This window comes from Achroia grisella, unplaced genomic scaffold (assembly GCF_030625045.1).
Source record: "Achroia grisella isolate CSIRO2021 unplaced genomic scaffold, CSIRO_AGI_Agris_v1 utg869, whole genome shotgun sequence".
Classification (NCBI taxonomy): domain Eukaryota; kingdom Metazoa; phylum Arthropoda; class Insecta; order Lepidoptera; family Pyralidae; genus Achroia; species Achroia grisella.
Window position 1 is genome coordinate 2,435,876 of NW_026713049.1, and position 24,167 is coordinate 2,460,042.

Here is a 24,167-nt window from a genome sequence, read left to right on the forward strand (position 1 = left end):
ACTGTATGATATACGTCCTTAATTGCTTAATTTTAAACTGTTTAAAAAAATTACCTGAGTATCCCGCACAAGTAACTGACCCAGTTGCTTATAATGTACATGCCATACCTACTTGAATAATGATTAAGAATTCTGTTTATATTCTTTAGGGTCTAGGTTTCTCCTCACGGCACAATTCTTTTAATTTGAGGTTATAACCCAAACTACTCAAGTCAGGAGAAAACGTCGCAATAAAATCAGTGTTTTGAATCATTTGCAACAATTTGACTTGACAACAGTACCATCCACGCAAATCGTAGCAATTAGATGCTACCGTATAATACAGTAACAAGCGACACGGTTGCAACATGTCATTCAAGCGAATGGACTCGAATTTATGCAACAGTTAGTGAATTGTACAAAATATAATACTTTTCAATAATTAATTTTTAATAATTGATTACTCTTTCGAGAAATAAAGTCACTACTGGTTGCTAAAAGTACTAATAACTATATTTTAACTTATTGTTTAATCATTGTATTAATAAGTAAAGCCAATACTTTGTACCCATTTTTTACGAAATTGCGCGGATGTAAGACGGACGCGGTATATAAAATTTCGCACATTTATATATTAGTTTATATGAGTGCAGAATAAAATTATGCATAAATGTTAAAAAAATAAAACATACTATCATGTGTATCTTTACAATTAAATTCGAATTAATATTTTTTTCTCTTTCGAATCAGAATATGTATCCTTCAGACTATATATCCGTTGTGTCAAACACGAATATATAGTCTTTTCTTTAATTGTTATTGCTGGTTTCATATTCTGATTCTAAAGAGAAAAAATATTAATTTGAATTTAATTGTAAAGATACTTTAATACTTTCCTATTCCTGTAAACTAAAACCGTCATAAACCCCATTTTAACTAATAGATCGTTAGAATTACTAAAACTATTTTATGCATAAGGGTTTACCCCCGGAATTAATCAAGTGACAATCAAATCTACCGGTAGTGAATTGATCGACCGCTCTAATATATTAGAACGAGATACCAATGTCGTGCGTCTTAGTTTTTCTCATGAGTGCGGTTCTGATAGATCCGTTATCAGTAAGTTCGTTTGCCACTTCAAAACAATAAGTGATAGACTTATATGTAACTGGACTGATTGCATACCTTCTACTACCACCGTCATTATCTTAATCTGCCATGAAGCAGCCATATAAGCGTATGTTAAGTTTGAGCAACATGTTCTAGTCAGCGTTATTTCTAACACAGTCCATAAATGTACCAACCATACCATTGCAACGCATGACATTTATCTAATTTAACTACTTTCCCAATAACATGTACATATATAAATATTCGTATCTAAAACAAAGATCGTTACAAAAGACATAATATTTGAGAGAACAGACGTGTAACGATAAAATTAACTTCTTTATTGGTTCATAAATACAGGCAGTAAAGCTAAACAGACTCGTAATATCCATTACATTATTCTATTACGATGTTTTTGTGATGCAAAGTTGTTTGTCACATTGAATCGTACTTATTATATTGTTTTATAAAATTGTTCTATAATTTGTACTTTCGGTGGATGATTGGTGCCTTCTGATGATATGGTGAACCCACGACAATCGGAAGTGCGGTGGTGCGCTAAATCGCCAGTCCAGCATTACTAATACAGTATCTTATACTAATGTACTTAGCGACCTTATTAATGTTAATAATATTAGGCTAATAGCTTTTCCTACGGAGATATTTCTGTTGAAACGTAATTTTCTAAGGGAAGAGGAGGCCGTAAAAGCCGTGGCCATTTAATAATCTCCTCTTATATTGTTGCTAGAAACATATACATACATTTAGAAGTTGAAGATATGACGTTAGAGAATGTAACAACAGAAATTTATAATAGTTCCTGTGGTGTAGAGGGTATACAAAGCTCTTCGCGTACAAAATAATAGTGTAGCAGCAGCACGGATAGATGGTTTTCAAGCGATGCGAAAAAGAGCTACATCACTGATGTTTACAATTCAGGGTAGCGCATACAGCCTCCTAATCATTATAGCAATTATGTTAGATTGTCCAGAGGCACTCGATATCGTTGCACTGCTGCGGACCCACTGCATCTGGACGTGGAATTTACTGATGTAGTTTTTAAATTGATTCTCTCTTTTCCTAGCTATATGTCCCACGTGGTGGTGGGGTCAGATTTCCTTATTTTTCTCCGCCACTTTATCCTGTATTCCTAGCAACTACATCTTTTCACCCTTTCCTTGGTCTGCCTCTGAGTTTTTAATTTGTTTATTAACATAATATGTATGGATATCCAGCATCGTCTCCATCTGCTTCTTCCTTATCCCATTTATTTGGGGTCGGCGTAATATGTTTTGCTCTTCCGTTCATCCCTGTTCGCAGTCATCTCGTTATATGGATGGATATCCGATTTAAATAAATAACTAAATTTGTATATAGCACAAATTTAGTTTTAGTTTCGCAAAATGAAAGCAGTCGTACTTGTAGAATAAGATCAAGCTTCTACAGTAAAATCAATACTTTAAGTAATGGCCTGTGCCCCGACATCGGCACGTAATTAATGATGTTTAGCGTACCTACGTCACGAACATATTAACGGAGTTGGAAGTTTTGGTCCGTTTGGCTTAGTTCTATGTAAGGCAACTAATCTTTGAAGCATACCAATTTAGGCAGAGAGACCTTGTACAATAGCCCCGCTCTTCTTAATTCCAGTTTGGTTTGCTCGTTCATCACTCGTACAAGCTACACATGTAAGTTTTTAAGGCATGTGTTATAGAGACTGGTAATTTGTACGTTATCTTGCAATAATGATATAGTGGTAAATATCAATTAAATATAAACCAGCTGCCACCTAAATTTTTCTATTTTTTATCGGTAGAAGTGTAGGGACAAAGTAATTTACATAAAATAATAGTAATACCTCAGGAAAATTCATACAGCGTCATCTAGTCCCAAGCTAAGCAAAGCTTGTGTTATGGGTACTAGACATAAATACATAGATACATTTTTTTTTTGTAAATACATACAATACATACATATAAACACTCAAACTTATATATATTCATACTAAATGTTTGTACTATGCATGGAATCGGACCCGCGACCATCGGAATGAAGACGATGTGCTGGACAACTGAGGCCGTCAATTTTAATTAAAACATTTGTAATTAAATTTGGTGTAGTTCATCCACTTGTAATGTTGACTTTAAATACGAAAGGGCTCTACATAAAGAACAGAAAAACCTTTAGATGTGCTTGTTTATAAAAATGAAAAAGGCCTAAGAAATAGAAGAACTTTATGAAGCCAGATATCTAAAACAAACAGTATAAAATGAAGACGCTTCTGCTTATTCGCTTAGGTCTTTAAAACTACGCAACATATTTTAATACAGTTTTTAGCAGTAGATAGAACTATTGAAAGGGAAGATATATATGTATAGTTATAATAAATAGGTATAGAATACGAGCTGAGTTTCTTCTCAGTTCTTCTCATCTCGATATCATTCTGAACTGACGATAGATTTGACATTCATAAGAGTCTGATAGACCTACATGAATAAAGATATTTTGAATTTTGAAAATATGTACACCTGTGCTAAACCGGAGCGGGTAGCTGGTAACTAATAAAGAATTAATACGAAAATAACAAACAGAACCTGGATTACACACTGACCTGTGTGTAATCCTTTGCAAATTTATCTGTATATAAATAAATATTTACAACAATATTATAATAACATAGGCAATAGGCACTGCAATCGTATGTGAAAGCAACCTGTCATTGAGACCAAGAAGATGCAATTACTGCTAAGTGCTTACAAATACGTAAATACATTTTAAAACATTGACTTTCATAATACGACCTTTGGAGCGAAAGGCAATATCAAACTGAGGATTTGATACTGTCTTCCACTTTAAGATTAGTTGTGCAGAACGATCGTTTATATACATAACGAACTCATTTATTTGTAGTATTACAATTAGTTTATGTCTTCCGTCATACTCGTGAACCCATGCGGCTTGTGGGGACTTGTCTGTTCGGGTTAGGAACACTTAGTAGACAATTTGCTTTTGCAATAGCTAGTGACCACTCTATTCTCCCAATTTGAATTTAAAAATGAATCTGTATTATTGTAAACATGTACAACATTTTTTTGAAAAAAATACGAGCTGAGTTTTTGGTCAGTTCTTCTCATCTCGAAATCATTCTGAACTGACGATAGATTTTACATATCATAAGAGTCTGTGATAGACCTACATGACACAGTTCTTGTGTAAAAATTGAGTATTTTAATATATATAAACTCAACTTAGGAATCTTATTAATATACGCGTTCATAACGCGTAATTTTATAAGTTTGGATGGATGGATGGAGGTTTCTTACTCTTACGTTTACTTTCTTACTCTTCACGAAAACACTAATAAATATATTTCAATAAAACTTTACAATAATATAGCTTATACATCAGAGTAATAGAATAACACATGGGCTATAAATTTCACGCAGATGTATCCCCGGGCACAGCTTGTTATCATATAAATTTTAATTAGCTACCACAGAAAGTTAAATCTAGCAATTATTTAAATTATATCCGAAAAGCTTTTAAATGAGTGATGCTTCAAAATTGTCATCCAAAAATTTTGCATTTCAATATGTATAAAAATGACTAAAACTTAATTTAGTATCCAACAATATATATATTTTCATTAGATACCACAGAAAGTTGAACTCTAGAAATTCATAGTTCCATTACTTAAATTATACCAGAAAAGCTTTTAAATTAATTGCTTGGAAATTTCAATTTATTTATAATTGATGGTAAATTATAGGTTTCCCGTTAAAGTAATTAGACATTAGTATGTACGTGCCCATACATTGAAGGGTCATTTTAGTTTTATTGAAGCCTATGGTGTTATTACATTCTAGCATATGTAGCGATATTTCCACGGAAACTCAGTTTGATATCACATATTACAGTCATAAGATATATAAGTAACATTAAAATCTGTAGCTGATTAATAACAAAACCAGCGAAAAATGCTAAATTATACCTTAGGTCTTGAAATAGTACTCAGAATAATGAAAAGAAAAAATCCAAGACCAAATTTTAGGTCTACACATAAATCTTGACAAAATAAGTAAGGAACACAGGAGCGAATAAAATCAGAATTCTAATGGTATCAGAATTTGCTATGATATACCTTATTTTTCGAACTATTATATTAATATTGATTTCAGCCGACTCAATATTATAACAATCACTACAATCTATCAATCGCGTGACATACATCCAAGACCATATTGTTCCTTATTTATTTATGGTATAGCAAATAAAAATGTATACATGGTGGACTTAATGCCTGATGACATTCTCTACCAGTCACCGTTGCGTTGATCAAATATAATAAGCCGATGCACTTTAATAATGAATTAAAAAAAAATAAAAACAGATGAATTCTATAAAATAATATATATATATAATATTTATATTATATAAAATAATATATTATATAATATATATATATATGTACACATGTAAAATTATAACCACAATTATATATATATATATATATAAAACATATAATTACATAAATAAACGAAATATATAAGCATATAGATTACATACATATCAAATATAAAATTAAGCTATAATAAATATTCATATATTCTCATTGAATACATATTTAGATAGATTAGTTGAATACTGCTAGAGAAATTTCGAATATTGCAAGAATCTCTTCAATGTGAATTTGGTTTGATATCCTCTGAGGCCAACAGGAAGTGCCATCTAAAGATTGATGGCAGAAATAGTGAAGGATTGAGATTCTTCTGCATTATGAATCAATTAAAATAGTTTTTCTATTATACTGTTATATTTAATGTGAATAAAGATAACGGTCATCGACACCACTACGGATAAGCGTTGCAAAAAACAAGTTACCATCAGTTACAAACATTATATTAACTATTGTCATGTTGATACAGTTAGTACTCGTCTTGAATACTAACATTTGCTTAGACATGGGTGTGACGCTATTGATTTCCGTTATATACAGGAACATAAACGGGGAACGTTAGGACAGAACGGCATAATCATAAAACCAGAAGTATCCATGCATTATGAATGTTTTACTGAGCGTTCAGTGAATACGGATATCTAAGGGCTACAGGACTTGGCGCACAATATACTTGCTAAGGTATATCTTATTATTATTTTAAACGCGAAAGTTTATGAGTATGAATGGATGTTTGTTACCCTTTCACGCCAAAGCTACTGAACGGATTTTGATGAAACTTCACAGTAATATAGCTTATACATCAGAATATCATAACATAATAGGCTATAAATTCCACACGAAGCCCTGGATACAGCTAGTTATATATATATAACAATACGAATAGAAAATTAGAAATAATAGACAAAATATTAAAATGTTACTTTGACTGCGCTTTGAACAATTTTCAACTTATTTACTGTCATAAATAAACATAATTTTTCTGGGATCCTATGTTTTCTCTTGGTCAAAAACATCTGGAAGCATTAGGATATAATTTTTGATTCTTTTCAATATATTACATCAGAATAATAATAATAATATAACTCTGTGTTATCCACAGAAAAATATATACAGTAATTAATTTATTTTTTAGGCAATATTTACTATAATTGCCCAGTGGGTGCCTTGGTAGCGTTACTACTCAAAAGCGGCCTTATCGCTTAAAGCAATCTCTTACAGGATAAATTCTTATAATACTAGAGGATTTTGTGACATGCTTCTTTCTGCTTATCCTGTAACGGGCTTGGCATGAAAATAGAGCAAATTAAAAAAATCATCTGTATTAACTCGACCTCTGACTATTACGTGAGATAAACTACATATCCCAAAATAATCAAGACGAGTGACTTTGTTTCCTTAATTACTCGAGTTAGGAATCTACGAAACGAAGATTAGTCTGCGATCGTTGTAGCCATGTACTCTTCGTGAAGTTTTTATAAATGGGCAAGAACTCCAAAGTATATAGACTATTTATTTGCTCTTTCTTGCACCATAATAATATAAATAGAAGTAATAAGGTACCACAGGCGGTCTTATCGCAGAATCAATCTCTCCCAGACCGACAGACCATTGGGAAGAGGAGAGAAGACAGAAAGTGGTATATGGCGCAAGAATGGACTAGAGAAATAAAAAAAAAGTATTGTACAATAGGGACAATACACAACTTTACACAAATTGAATCTAAGCAGCACTTTGTATTGCTGCTTGGATTAAACTTTAAATTTCTTGATAAATTCACTCACATATTTTGAAAATTTGATGATGGATTTACTAATTGTAATACTAAATAAAGCATATATATTGTATACGCTTGTTGATTACCTAAATAAATATAATAAGCGAAGTGAAGTTAAATGGGCAGTAGCCAATTTGGATGACGAATATAGGTGAAAATTTTCCACAATTATAGAAAAGGCAAGTTCAATAGTTGATTCATATTCCTTGTAACTTTTTTTAATGGTTGCTTCATTTCATTGTTTTCTATTTCTAACTTTTATTTTGCCATTTCTAACTATTTTAACTTTTATGTACAGGAAGTACAGGAATTTCCTCATATTATACTATTTCAGGACTATACTGTACTAGCCGTCCTCGCGGTTACTTCCGCGTGAATTTATATCCTATGTATTATTCTGATGTTTAAGCTATATTTTAAGTTTCATTAAAATCCGAAACAAAAATTACATTCAGTTATTTCAGCGTGAAAGGGTAACAAACATCTAACCATCCATACATACAAACAAACGTTCGCATTTATAACAAAAGTAAGATATATACTATTTTGACGTCCTATGTGCGGTGAGTTTGAGTGTGTGTCAAAATTACGAACTAAAAATTCTAGCAAACAGTTTTGGGTTCTATTACGTTGATAATGTCTCCCAATAATAGGTTTTGTCATATATGTTCCATGTACAGACAGCGATCAGTAACATTTTTATCTATGCACTATCAACACCGAGTATACAATCTCTAATTGAGGAATAAAACAATATGATACGGTAACTATTTGCATCTAGGTCGACGTTGGTACGAAACGCTTGTAACAAGACAGTCGTTAGCACAGATTCGCAAAACATAGAAACACGTAAAACATCATTTATAGAAAAAGTCGGCTACAATTTAAATATGCAATCGTGCACAGTTGAATTTTATACCACATTTGTCATGTCTTGTTTCATACTTCAGATTTATTTTTAAGCGCCATCAAAAAATGAGAAGGTTTTAAAATTGGACGTATTTTTAATTTTTTCTTAATGATTGTAATTTATAAGTATTTGGAAAACCTTTTTATGTCAAAATAAAAGTATACTTTCTTTTCCCATCATCATCATCATCGCAGCCCGGAAGACGTCCACTGCTGGACATAGGCCTCCCCCAAAGATCTCCACGACGATCGGTCCTGCGCTGCTCGCATCCAATGCCTTCCCGCGATCTTGACCAGATCGTCGGTCCACCTTGCTGGAGGCCTTCCCACGCTGCGTCTTCTTTTCCCATACTACATACATATTGGTCCCATTTTTTTAAATATTTTTTTAAGAATATTTTTCTTTTTTTTTCAAATACAGTCAGACACATTCTAAACTTTCATGGACCCCACAATTGTTGTGTGTTGTATAATTTGATTATGATGTATTAAGCCGTCTGACGTCTGATGTATAAGCTATATTACTGTAAAGTTTCATTAAAAGCCGTTCAGTAATTTTTGCATGAAAGAGTGACAAGTATCCATCCATACTCACAAACGTACGCGTTTATAATATTAATGAGATTATTAACTTTCATCAGACAGATTGATTCCATGATTTTTTTTTTTCTGAGAGTATGGGAACCTTTTTTTCTTTGACCTTTATTTTTTATAAACAGTCAGACCCCAAACTTTGCTGGACCTATTTATCACAATGGTTTTAAGAAAGTCAATCTGACATGGTACAATGGAGTTATTAGTCCACATTACTAACCCTCATTGGTGTATATTTGGTAGGTCTAAAAATACTTCGTAGGCTTTTTTTTAAACCCATATGTAAGGGTGGCCTTATCTAGAAATAATTTGTATGCGAAAACAATGTTTGCCGGGTCAGTTACTAATATAATAGAATACGGTTGTGCCCGAATGGAACTCTATCTGTTTGTGAATATCATATTGAATTTGTGTAGGATAATTTGATTCTGATCCTATAATATATATGTTGCGTATATTTAGTTATATTTATCAAGGACAATAAACTTAAAGACAAATTCCATAATATAATAAAAAGTCTGTCAATTACGTATACTTTAGTTTTTTCGTCTTAAAATTCTGCGGTATAAATTTAGCAATTTTACACATTTGTAGGTTCAAGATCGTCTATAAACCAGGCCGATACAAAATAAGCCTGTGTCATTTCATTTTTTTTTATAGAAGAATACATATGACGGATGCATCATATGTATTGTTCAATAAGTTAGTAACGTCTGCGCTAACGGTATACTCTTTCGAGTGGAATCGAGTTTCTGCAATGGGGTCACTGGTCCTTGTTACTAACAACCGCCATCCTCCTCATATTTCTAATTAAAATATTACTTACTAGCTACCCACCCCGGCTTCGCACGAGTGTACATGTATTATACATTAACACCTTCCTCTTGAATCACTCTATCTATTAAAAAAGCCGCTTCAAAATCCATTCCGAAATTTTAAAGATTTAAGCATACATAGGCACAGACAGACAGCGACTTTGTTTTATACTATGTAATGATTTAATTTCTTGTTTAAATACCTAACTAACTAAATGAGTCCGAGAGATGACGGTACTTTCACCCACTACGAATAAATACATATATGGGATTATCACGGGTATAATAATATTAAATTATTTATTTACATATTAAAATCGTCTTACAATGTTCTGTCCACTCCTTCAATTGTTTATTTAAAAATAAATGTATAATAAAAATGCAATGCATAAATTCTCTATCCACATATATATCTGCTATATGCATACGCCAACCCCATTTCGAATTGTGGTCGTGAGGAGAATTGTATAGGTAGCAATAGAATTGTATTTACAGTACGTCTTATATAACGATACCAAAGCTAACGTTTAAATGAGATCGTTGACTAACAAATCGGTCGATTCCTTTGTCGAGAAATCAATGTCTATGGACGGATATAAAAGGCGAACGTTATTGAATTACAGTCCCTTTCCATGTTATTTTCCGAACCAATGCCAACGTCTCAGCATCCTTAGAGAAATTTTATTAGGCTTCTAAGATGCCTAGGTGGTTATAAATGGTAACGTTGGAAGGCACGATTGGTAATATGGAATCTTCAACAGAATGGAATCTTCCAGTTTTATAAGCTAAGAGAAATATACTTGGACGTTATTAGAAATTGTAATCCTTTTTTAAATGCGGAAAATCTTCGAAAGTATTGCCTGCTGAGGAAAGCAGATAACTAGCTTGGGACTAGATGGCGCTGTGTAAATTGTCCAGGATTATTATTATTTCGAAAGAAGAGTAACAAAAACATATTTCCCTGTTTATAAGCATTGCAGACAAAGTAGCAGACAGCAACTAGTGATATAAAACATTACTTCATTTTGTGTAGGTAATAGTGACATAAATATATAATGTAATATGATGACAAATAACCTGTTAAATTGGCGAACGTTGGCACATGGGAATAGCAAGAAACCATTTGAACGACACGGACAGATCAAATGACATCCTGACATGCTATTTGCAAATAAACATATATATGTTACGTATTTGTTTCTGTTATAATAGTATAATGTAATGTCACAGATGAAGATATGCTTGTAGTGTTTCTTCATTTCCGTTCGTATGGGGAGGTTTTGGGAAATCTTTTCTGAATGGTTCCTTGGGTTCGAAGAGTTAGTAAGTTAAATATATTAATTAAATATCAGTTATTGAATGTACATATAATAATACTAACTCTAACAGCTCTTCTATTTATTTATATATACCCTTTAAAGTCTGTATGTAGTCTATTTTATATGCTCTTGTATTATATTAGTTAAATTATTTAGTATTGTTTTTTGTTTGTTGTTAAATTGTTCTTTTTTTATACAATGATTTCATCTCTAATTTAATCCATTGTTTTAAATACATTTATTTTATATAATAATTAATATGCTGATATTATTCTAATCTAAACACTTGGCGAGTTTATATGTCTGAGATGTAAGGATGTAAGACGATGGTTACATAACTCTTCGAACTTTTTAAAGTTTTCATCATTTATCAAGTGCTTACACAAATTGTAAATGATTCTTGGACTATACAAATATATTCAAAACAAACGCCTCGTCGTACTAAAAGGTTACATGATAAACAACTCTATTTGTTGTACTGTTGACTGTTCCAGTTTTAACTGAGAAATAGTACAAAAGGTGGCTGGAATCGTGAGCTTTCAATCGCGTTTTACAAATCTACGTACAAGTGACCGGTTCTCGATAACTTTATCTTCTATTGTGTTCATTTTTGCTGAATGTTTATTCCTTTGACGTCAATTTACAACCGATTTCAATACGGTTCGTTCGATTCGATTGTTTTTGTTTTATGTTACATTTGTAAGTTATATATTTGCGCAATTATTTTAGTAATGTTAATAGGTTACAGTTTAGATATTGTCATGAAATTTTATTAGTATTTTGTTGTCTAGAGCTCGTTATTAAAAACACGAACCTTTTTTTCGGACTATTCTAGAACTGTTAGCCGCTACTGACCTTTACTAGCATCACCGGACGGTAGGGAGCGAGTGCAGATAGTACTCCAAACCCGAGTAAGGACTTATGGAGAGGCTGAAGGCCTTCTTGACGGATACGACTTTAGTTTGAGGGTACCGCTAAGGGTCGCGTGACATCCATGGTGCCACATGCATTAATATGTGATGACTAAAATTACTCTATACCCTGTAAATACCAGATTACTTGTATGTAATGAGAAGTGCACGACTATACGAAATAAACTCATTCGAATTCAAGTAATACAGTCTATATATAATTTAATTCTAAACTTAATACAGATTGTATGTTACTGTGTATTTTTTTTTAAATTAAACGGAAAACTCCCAAATCAATCCAAATCGACCAGCAAATCGTATCGGGCTCGAACATCGTAAACAAACAATTAATTACACGTCCTGGCAAAAAATTACTCGCTAATACAAATATTTGTATTGCGCGGGAATTGTATGTTTATAGGTATAGAGCTTCTGGATAATTAAAAGTTATATTAGTTGTATATACGATCAACTTCTACAGTTGATTTTGTCTGCAGTCATGATGGACCGGATTAAAAAGAATATAAAATTTTGTATATTTATATATTACAATTAAATTTATGAATTACACATTGCTTAAATTTTTAATTTATAAAAATGACGAATTTCCATACTAACTTTCATCCACTATTTTATTTTACCCCCTTAAGGGTAACATTTTTACAAACCTTGAATGTCATAATTATTTATATTAAATCAATAAAAAATAAGTTTCAAGCTTCTAGCTTTAAAAATAACAATACTTCCACACAAACTTTCACCTCCCCTTTCAACCCCTTACAACCCTTCTTTCGGATTAAAAAGTATGCTTAGTTCTCAGGGTCTAGACTATCTGTGTACCAAATTTAATTTATGTCGGTTTAGTAGTTTTGGCGTGAAAGCGAGACAGACAGAGTTACTTTCGCATTAATATGTTGTGTTTGAGTTCCTTTGCTTTGAAATGGTATGTGTGGTCAAATACGTTCATTTTTAGAATAGAATTGTATAGCTTTAATATTTTTTACAATAATGTCAATCTATATTTGACACTAAACAATTTTTTTTAAACCGTAATCGATAAGTAGGTTATATATACTCATAATAATATTAGTAACGATATAAAGGCTTGTATAATGACCACAGTTTTCAGTATAATTTGAAGTGGATTAACCAATTTTCTCTCATTCTCAAGTCCGTCCTTTGTAACTGATTTCCATTTAGATACGGTCTCTCGCAAACGTTCAAGAACTCGGTACCTATATAATGACACTTTAACTAAAAGGGTCAACTTTAATCTAAATTGATTTACGGTTCCTCTGGACCATTATGAGTACCAGGGTTCAATCTAGAAGATTGGCTTAAATTTACTGAAATTTTCAACCGACTTCAATCATTATCAATCATTTCCACTGTTTTTTTATCATATATTATATACTAACTTACCCGCGCAACTTTGTCTGCATCACACTTACTTGACATTTCACATATTTTGCTCAATTTACATAATTTTAATTTATAGTCTATGTGTTATTCTGATGTATAAGGTATACAAATATAAAAAATTCACCAATAATTTATCACGATGGTTTCCAAAGGGAACCGTGTGGAGGTCAACCTTCTATGGATGGAGTTTTGTTACTCTTTCACGCAATAACTATTGGACATATTTTATTGATGTTTTACAGTAAATATAGCTTATACATCAGAATAAAACGGGCTATAAATTTCATGCGAGTACAACCGCGGGCACAACAAGTCCTCCTATATACGACTACTGCGTTTCAGCCATTCAAATTGTGAAATAGTTTTAAATTTTTAGGCCACGTCTGCTAATCTTAAGTCTGGGTTGTTACGAATTAGACATTACGAAATTTGGTTGGACAATGGCATCTAATTTGTGCAACGTAACTGGAGTATATCGGTATCCGTGACACAAGTATCTGAACAATTAGACTAACGAACTATTATATTTAATAAATCACAGAGGTCATTCTCAACTTTTTAAGCAGATGGGCCGCGTTTAGCTTTTAGGTAGCTAATTGCTGTATTATTCATATGTGAACTACGAATTGTATTTATTTAGAAACCAACAGCACACACGGTATACAATACTAGTATTATTGTACAGTCAAATTGTATAAAATAATAAATAGTTTAACAATATTAATAGAAAAATAATAAGTGACGGACTTTGCGTACATAAATACTAGAAATACATTCCTATATTCAGGGATTAAATGCATCGTAAAATGTGTTATTATTATTAGTTATTTTATTACTGTTACCTTTCCATTAGATTATTTTTATAATTTGCTAGAAATAATTAAATATTTCTTACATTTAATTATTTATTTGCAAAATATTCCACAGGAGATATATTTTTACGTAAAAGTAATTGATCTATAATATTAACAATAACAGACATTCATTTTTGTGAAATATTCTTAAATACTATAAAATTTATTAAACAATAGCCAATTCTTGAATTTATGTTTAAATAATGTTTGGGATGTCAGTGATTTACACTAGATTATTTTATTAGTTAGGTTTGTACAAGCTTTTAGTATTATTACTGATTGTGTAATGTGAAAGACTAATTGTCACTAATAGAGAGGAGCTTTATGATATTTAATATTAATGATTAATCTCAGACTATTATCCTCATATACTATTTGTGGCATGTATGTCATTTCTAAACGAGGTACTGTATTATTCTACTGGAGCTTGAATCTAATGAAATTGTGCTATTTGATAGTCTGTATTAATTAAATGTAAACTAATTAATAAATGTTAAGTTTACAATATTTTAGAGTAAGAAGCAAGTTATTTACTTCTTTTTGTATTTAAACTGCTTTCCGAATAAGTGGTAGATTTAAAGAAGTGTGTATTCGAAAGTGATTAAATTTAAGTAAATTTTAATTAAGATTATCACTGTTTTAATACCCAACTGATCAATTATCTGTTTCAAAGTACATATATATAAATTTGTTTATTTTAATTGTCGGTACATACAACTACATACATATAACTACGCATCGCTTCTGTATTCAACGTTTGCGGACCGTAGATTGAGCATACCTGGGACTGACAAAACATATCATATCTCTTGTTATACACAAATCGTTCATTACCATTTCTGCCGATTAATTTCGTCTATAGATAATTTTATACACTTGATTTGACATTCCGTATTATAATATAATTCCTTTATTAAATATTGACATATTGGGCAATTACTTTCTGTAACCAATAACATATATTTCATAAATTTAACCTTATATATAAATTATGTAACCTCTGAATACTTTTTTATATATTACGTAACACTAGAAAACCTTATGATAATTTTATTATGTCCAAATACATTCTATCTTCCTATATCAGACTAGGTAATGAGTAAATTGTCTTGTAATTTACTCAAACAACAAAAAATCACTCTTACATCAATGTTAACTATTTTATTAAAAATTATACCTTACAGAAGTTTTGAAAAGTCACTTCTCCTAATTGTGGTTTTTATTAACCAAAAAGTTAATATTAGTCATACCTAACGATTACAAGACGAATGATCACATCACAAATTTCTTTTGTTTTAGAGAAACACAAATATATTTATTTATTTATTAGTATAATATAATTTATATATATGTGTACATATACTAGCGACCCGTCCGAAGTCAGGACGGGTCTCTGTAGTATACACTGTATGCACAGAAATTCAAAAATTCGCAATGCACGGATGCATTGCTAATTTTTTAATTTCTCGGCTTGTTCTATACTACAACAAGTATGTATTATACACATAAAGCTTCCTCTTGAATCACTCTGTTTATTGCTAAAAACTGCATTAAAATGAGTTGCGTAATTTAAAAGATATAAGCGAAGAAACAGCAGCGGCAACTTCATTTTATACTATTTAAAAATATAATAATTTCTACCGCCACATGTAATAAATAAAATTTGAGAGTGTTGCGCCTATTTCCTTACAAACCCTATGCCGCTGGATATATATATATAGAAGGATTGATGTTTTATTGCTCGGACGGCCTCCATTACTACGGCGTTATTATCCCCAGGGAAGCAGCCTTTTGCGCTGCGGAATTTCACAAGCCGAAACTGTTTCTTACTGTAGTCGAGCGGAAACTTCAATATTAGCTGTATATATTGAACATTTGAGAACAAAACTGTTTCTTTTTAATAAAATTTATGTTTTGGCTAAATGTGGACCCGCTGTTGACTTATAATCTTTTATATGTATTCTTTAATATATAAGTTAACAGCGGGTATTAAGTATTTCTATCAGTTATCTAGTACCTATAGTACAAGCTCTGCTTATCTTAGGTCTGGAGGCGCCGATACCAGTGTATACCTCTGGACAATTCACACAACGTCCCAAGGTAAGCATAACTTGTGTTGTGGGTAGTACACAACTGATATCAATATTTTATTACCAGATATTTATTTTGTAAATACATTCATACTATACATAGAAACACCCAGACTGATACAATCATACTCATGAATACAAACGTTTGTGTACCGGGCGAGGAATCGAACGTACGACCATCGGAAGCTATAAATATATAAAACTCGAAATCTTACCTCCCACATATTTTACAGCCATCCAGACGAAAGTCATAGTGCTTATGTGATGGTAAACATGTAAGAATGAAGCTTGACGGTCCTTCTTTCTCAGTATGTAGAACATGGTCTCCAACATTTCGAATATTTTAATCAGCAATGTCCACCAGAGGAACCTAAGCATCCTCAATGCTTCAGGATTCATCGAGTAGTCCGGGAGCATGCAACCAAAGTGATAGGTGGTAGTCCAACCCGAGGTCAAAATCTGAAATGTTTTATAATGAAATAAATAAATAGTTTTTATAATAAAATAAATAACTATACTATCACTATTATTGTCATAATAGGGTAGACAAAAGTATTGTCAACAATTGTCATTCGCATTATTGGACATGCCGACATGTCGCTCGGTATATTTGAACACGTAGAGCAGGCCTACTAACGTTTGTCAGTTTGTTCAGTGATTTGTTATCACGGTTTTCATCACCGGACTTACACCAAAAAATTGTATATATGTTCATATTATATTCTTTATACTCATATATAATTAGATATATATATATATATATATATATAATCTTACTTATGGTTGAAGAGTAATCGACTGTCATAGTAAGGGCATGCGTAGGAATGATGACAATATTTTATGTAAGGTGTTACATATGAATGTGGATAATGTTATATTATTGATGATAAGGTGTAAAGAAAGGCCGAAAAAGAGATGGATGGTCTGTGTGAAAGAGGATAAGGTAAGAAGGGGAGTAAATAATGAGATGACTGAGAACAGGGATGAATGGAAGAAAAACATATTACGCTCACCCCAAATAAATGGTATAAAGAAGAAGCAGCTGATGATATATATTCTTTAGCGCACTTTAAAGTAACAATACTAATTAGTAAACAATGAAAATCTTGAGAACGTGGACTTATCTCTAAACTGCTTCCTATCAAACCAATACAGTGTAGCATAGCTAATAGTGAGAGACGAAAAAATTTGAAACTTTCTACTGTTATTAACAAACATTGTTATTTTATAAAATAATAATATTATTCAATTTAATGAACACACCCTTTCGTTCAGTTCATTAATTTTCCTTCGAGACGTTCATTCAGGCGTAATTAACAATTATCAGTTTAATCAAGTGTAGAAATAGCTTCGATTGATCAAGCTTACGGTTACTTTAATATTTATTGTTTGCCCCGACTTCGCTTGGGCGTATTGTAGAAATATATGTCTAATATATTTTTTCTCTGTCACACACGTCTTGCACATAACACATACACACACAGACTAACTTCTATCTTTTTTTCATAGTTCGTAAAATACGTTGTTCTATGACTTTTTTCATTGTGTTATTTATGTTATTTAATTTGTAATTCCGATTTCATTTTATACTATGTAAATATACTTTTTTTTCTATATATTAGAAAAAGATACATATAGAAATAGAAATCAGATATAAATAGAAATATAAATTGAAACACAAGTTTTTTGTATCATTCACATTCGAACTTCTTTTCGCTACACGATCTTTGAGATCTAGTAATCATTACGCCACAAAGTTCTCTTGAAAATAATTAAGATATTGAATAAAAGCAAGGCAATGATGAGCGATCAAAATGATCATAACTGGCGCATCCATTAAAGTGATATCACTAGTAATGGCAATTATCTAATATAGAGATTGATCGATAACAGTTGCATTAGTAAAATTATTACCTTGGCATTATAGATGTAGGTGTGCATACATGGATGTCCTAATATTCGGAGATTGGTGACGTGGAATGAAAGTATCAAGGTTTAGAAATAATCATGTAAATATTTTTTCACCTTTAAAAAGAAATCATAATCATTTCTTTTATAGTGAACATTGTTTGGTGATTTTCACTCGCAATGACAAATCTATCACCACATCATAGGTAAAAAGTCTATGGCATAATAATAATATATAGTAACAGCAAAAGCAATGAAAATAAAGTAAATATTAATAATATCACACAGTGCCATCTACCTATATAACTTGGGACAAGTTAAGCAGATCTTGTGTTATGGGTACTAAACAACTGATATAAATACTTTTTTTGTCTTCATGCATGTTTGTGATCGCAAATAGCCATATAATTGCATTTAAAAACTAAATTTATAAAATTCAAATTTGGAACGTCACGCATGGAACATCGATGTTATTTTATTTGACTTTATATACATTTTGTACTTCTCGAACATTCCGTGGGGTCACTATTAAATTCTGTGTACAATATATTCTAAACATTTTTTTATTTCATTAATACAACAAATTAAACATTGCAATATTCCTCCAGCACACAATGCGGTTCCCTAGAAACTATCCTGGTTAATTTCTGATGAATTCGCCACGGTGGTCTTACTGACTTGATTACCATCCTCCACTGCTGCTAAGCACACGTTTACCGTTAGCGCAGGTGAGGGTAAATCACACCATTGTCATTCAATAAAAAAATATAAATTAATAATAATAGCAGAGCTTGTGTTGTGGGTACTACGTTATCAGACGACTAATATAAACACATACATTTTTTTTTGTAAATTCATACTTAATATACATAGAAAAACCCAGACTAAAAAACCCGCAACCATCGGAAGTAAGGCGGTATGCCAAAGCGTTAAATCACCGAGGCCCTCGAGTTATTATATACCAGTTGTGCCCCCGGTTTCACCCGCGTGATATTTATAGCCTTTGTTATTCTAATGTATAAGCTATAGTACTGCAAAGTTTAATCAAAATCTGTTCAGAAGTTTTTGCGTGAAAGAGTAACAAACATCCATCCATCCATCTATCCATACTCATAAATTTTCGCGTTTATAATATTAATAAGATTAGTTGACAGTAAATTTCTTTCCTCTTTCATTAATTAATTTTATTGTGTAAAATGTTTTACCAATGTGAATCATCAACGGCATGTTGTGAATCCATTACGACACTGAGGAATGAAAGTGCACGCCTGGGCGTGGCCGTACCGATGCTATCACCGGCCATAAAGTCATCCGATATGTTCAGAATGTCGTGCCCGTTTCCTCGACTTGTGTAACAACCGGTCGCTCAATTTACACCCCGAGGCGTCGCTATTATGTCTCAGTCAAGTTCAAAAAGGAAAATCTCAATTGTACTGTTTTTTTATGGGTGATAATGGAATGGTGCACCCGCTTGCGCTAATGGTTTACGCTGGCGGGGCACCAGTGGAGGATAATATGATGAACATGAGGTCAGGTCAGTTAGCCCATCTTAACAGATTTCACCAAGATTTTATCACGGTGGTTTCCAGGTTGACAACCGCGAGGAGGTCAACCTGACATGGTACATTGCTAACAATGGGGTTATTAGTCCACATTATTAACAATCCCCTTCCCCCTAATTGTACTGTTTTCTTTTTGTGTCATTTTGATTTTTAGTGCAATAGAGATAAGATCTATTTTCGTGCCATGCTAATGTTAGTTTTTTTGTTAGTTTAGTTGGAATTTATTGGTCTGTAGTGTCTAGTTATTTTCACTATCACTCAGCCTATGACAGCTGCCTGTTACATCTCTATTATTCTAATGATATAATTATTGATGTATTAGATTGGTCTAATACATCACTTGGTCTGGGATTGTAGATCCTCCCGCGTACACTTAGATTGTGGAATGAACTATCTGCCGAGGTTTTCTCGAGAGACTACAGCATGGGGTTTTACAAGAAGGGTATATTAAGGTTTCTTAAGGGTCGGCAACGCTCATGACACCCCTGGTGTTTCAGGCGTCCATAGGCTACGGTAACCGTTTACCATCAGATGGGCCGTATGCTTGTTTGCCACCTAAGTGGTAAAAAAAAAAAAAAAAAAAGTTGACGTATCGACTGCTCGACGTAAAGCTACCTTTTATCCCAGCCACTCAAGTGGTCCTTAAACGCGGATGACGTCACGGGGTAAGACTAGTAGGTTTACCATGTCAATGTAGTCAATTTGTATACAAATTGTCTACATTGTCTACTACGTATAAAATAAGGAAGTATTCTGAATATATTTTTAAATTAAAAGTTTTAGATTTTAAACTACTTAATGAAATTTAAGTAGAAAGTTATCAGCGTTTCTATCGTATACAGAGCTTTTTTTGTGTGGTCTAGGTTCAAACTTGCAATCTTTGAGTCGGATTTATAAACTACTGCGCCATAACATCCGCAATGATTTGCAAATATGTTATTTATATAGTTAGATTTCATCGTTACAGGACCTTACTCTTACTTTAAGAAAATCTCACTGAGGCCTTCTTCAAAGGGAATATAAGGTACAAGCACCTTTGTACTCGTTTGTGCTATGTAATGCATACGCTGTGAAAACATACCAAACGAAAGTAGGGATGTGAAAAATACATTATTATTAAACAAAAAAAGATTCTAACACTTAATTCCATAATATTCGATTGTCATTGATTTCTATTCTATTCTATTCTATTCATTCAAGCCTATAAAATTTTGAAAAAAAGCAAACAAAAATTCAGGATGGGCCACCCTTATCACTTTAGCGGTAAAAAAATAGCTAGCAACCTACTGTCAAACTTATAAAATTTCATCAAAATCAGTGAAGCCGTTTAGGAGAATTATGGTAACTAACACTGTGACACGAGAATTTTACATATTAGAAGATGTATCAGCCCTAAACAAAAGACTACAAAGCACTCGGCGCACTCTACAATCGCTCAAGGCGCTCAGTATAATTACATATTTGCGTCCATCTTTATTAATAAAGCACAATTTCAGCTACTAAATAATAAATAATTAGTATAATATAGTAGGTATAGTACAATAACTGGAAAATAAAGTCCATAGTTATATATATTTTAAACTAAATCAAAAAGCAAATAGAAGACAAAATATAAATAAAAATGAATTGAAAAAATTAATTTGCTTGCCCTATTATTATATAGTTAGTTTAATATATATATCTGAGCATTTTTTATAACTACAAACAGTAATTTTAACATAGTATTTGTTAAAAGTTACTGTTAGTAGTTATTAGATTATTAGAAGAAAGTATTTTTAAACATTATCTAATATTATTATTATTTACACTATATTTTCTCAGCCATTGCTGGTTTTCTACACTTTATAGCGTATACCACTTAAGTGCAGTATGTGTGTGTTATTATTATTATTACTACCCCTGGACAATTCACACAGCGCTATCTAGTCCCAAGCTAAGCAGAGCTTGTGTTATGATCACCAGACAACTGATAGAAAAAACTTAAATATATTAATCTTGCATCATACGAGAAAGTAAACCCGCGACCATCGAATATAAAACCGTATGCTAAACCACCAGACCACCGACTTCGTCAAAATATATTTATGAAATCGACTGCGCCTTTCCAGATAACATTTTGATGCAAATTATGCTGTCTGTATCTATATTTCAGCTGACATTTTGATACAAATAATGTAAGAACAATGAGTTCAAACTCTTGACATAATATTGAAACTTATCAAAAGAGCTATCTATACTGTAATATCGGTCTCTGCTCTTTATTTTCTAACAATTCATTCAATGTAATAGATACTCTATTACATTTGCTGTTCTATAATGTCAAGTTACATAAAATACATTCTCCTGCTAATTCACAACTAAAACACTTCTTATATATAAAATTCTCGTGTCAGAATGTTAGTTACCATAACTCCTCCGAGACGGCTTGAAAAATTTTTTATGACATTTTATCTGCATATTCAGTAGGTCTGAGAATCGGCTTTCTCATACACCTATCTTTATCATTTTCATACCCATAAGCGTTGTCCACTCGTAACATTTATTTTTAGGACAAAATTTTTATTTTTATATAATGTGGCATTAAATAATATATACAACTCTAAATTTTCAACCTTCTATCGCATATCCCTATGTTTTAATAGAGACCTTAATTCATATGCCAAAACAAAGTTTTCCGGGATAGCTAGTTTTTATATACCAAGTTTACTATTCATCATATTGAATGGAAAGATTTAGACTTTTTTACTGTATAATTTGAAATAAGTTGAAAATATTGTTTCTTAGGCTCTTTCTAACATTAACTAACCAACGACTCACAAAACAGGAGTGGTCTAAGTTTGACTTGTTTGTGTGTCGGTCTGTGACATTGTATCTCATAAACGAATGTAATGATTATAATGTGCTTATTATTATTTGAGAGCTAACATGATCGAGATGTTTCATAGCTACAATTTCATAGGATCTGTAACTTTAACTTTTTTGTAAACAAATATTAAGGCATATTGTATGGCATTAGATACCTGGTTCTACAGTAATGTGTTTATGTAAATATATGTATGTGTGTATCTTACATTATAAATAAGTATTCAGTTAAGCGCTTTTGCTGCAGACAAACTGCTGAGCAGTTTTGCGGTTTGATGTTTATATTTTATTTTGTATGAATTTCCTTGAAAATAAATAAAAAAAGTCGTTTCAATGTTATATTATATTATGTATGTATTCACAAAACAAAATAATATCTTAGTATTTATATCAGTTGTCTAGTATAGTACCCATAACACAAGCTCATTTTACCGTGGGGCTAGATGGCGCTGTGCTAATTGTCCAGGGTTACTTATTTATTTCTTTATTTAATGTTATGAGCTGTATTTTTAATTTTTAGAGTATTCTATTTCACTTGTATTCCTTTACATTTTAAACCTTATTCGTATTATATATGTTATTGTGTATTTATATTTTTAATTAGTCATGCAAACTTATCTTATCACTAATGTGATTTATCAAACAATATGAATCATATAATATAACTAGCTACTCGCACCGGCTTTGCTCGGGTGTAAATGTATTATATATATAAACCTTCCTCTAGAACCACTCTATGCATTAAAAAAAAGGTTCGAAAGATTGCGTGGTCTTAAAGGTTTAAGCGTACATAGGGACGGACAGACAGAGACAGCGACTTTGCTTTATAATATGTTATGATAATCTAGCACTGTCTTTAAAATATAAAAATCATGATTCCTAGAAGACTGTGATTCATAATTGATGTTATAACTTTATGTAATTGAATATAGATAAAAACCTATTATATATCAGACCTACCGAGTATACATATAAAATTTCATCAAAATTGTTTCAGTAGTGTAGCATTCCATCGTGGACAAACAATGTGAAATAAAATAAATAAATAACCCTAGACAATCAACACAGGCCGTCTAGTCCCAAACTAAGCAGAGCTTCTGTTATGGGTACTAAACAACTGATATAAATACTTAGATTTTTTTTTATAAATACATATATAATAATCAACCCAGACCGATACAAACAACCATACTCAAGAATATAAATGTTTGCACCGTGTGAGGAATCGAACCCACGACCATCGAAAGTGAAACGATGTGGTAGAGCACCTAGGCCGTCTATAAAAATATTTGTATAATAGAAAGATATAAAAAAGAGTGTTGTTTTAATTAGTAATGTACATAATATCTGTTTATTATTCAAGCTATTGTTTTCGACATAAATGAAATGTCAAACAATTACATTCTACAAATACAAATCAACTATTAATTACATCTATAGCGTCCTTATAGAATGGAGTATGAAGGCTGAAAGTAGATGTCCAGGGCTGTAAAATACTTAATAAAAAAAAATGAAATGTAGAATTTGAATTAAATATACTCATTTAATTAAAATGTAAACAATAGTTTACAACAGCGCCCGTAAAGTGCATATTTCAGT

The 24,167-nt window shown here is 31.8% G+C and overlaps 2 protein-coding genes across 2 annotated transcripts in view; one reads left to right on the plus strand and one right to left on the minus strand.

The window, feature by feature from the left end:
• The window catches only part of LOC131852952 (oxysterol-binding protein-related protein 9), an 89,860-nt gene that overhangs the window by 8,426 nt on the left and 57,267 nt on the right, over positions 1-24,167 (plus strand). The window lies entirely within an intron of this gene.
• The window catches only part of LOC131852951 (elongation of very long chain fatty acids protein 7-like), a 35,895-nt gene that overhangs the window by 7,177 nt on the left and 4,551 nt on the right, over positions 1-24,167 (minus strand). Inside the window, exon 3 of the mRNA XM_059203708.1 lies at positions 16,452-16,695. Coding sequence (XP_059059691.1) covers positions 16,452-16,695 — 244 coding nt within the window. The remainder of the gene's footprint in view (positions 1-16,451; positions 16,696-24,167) is intronic.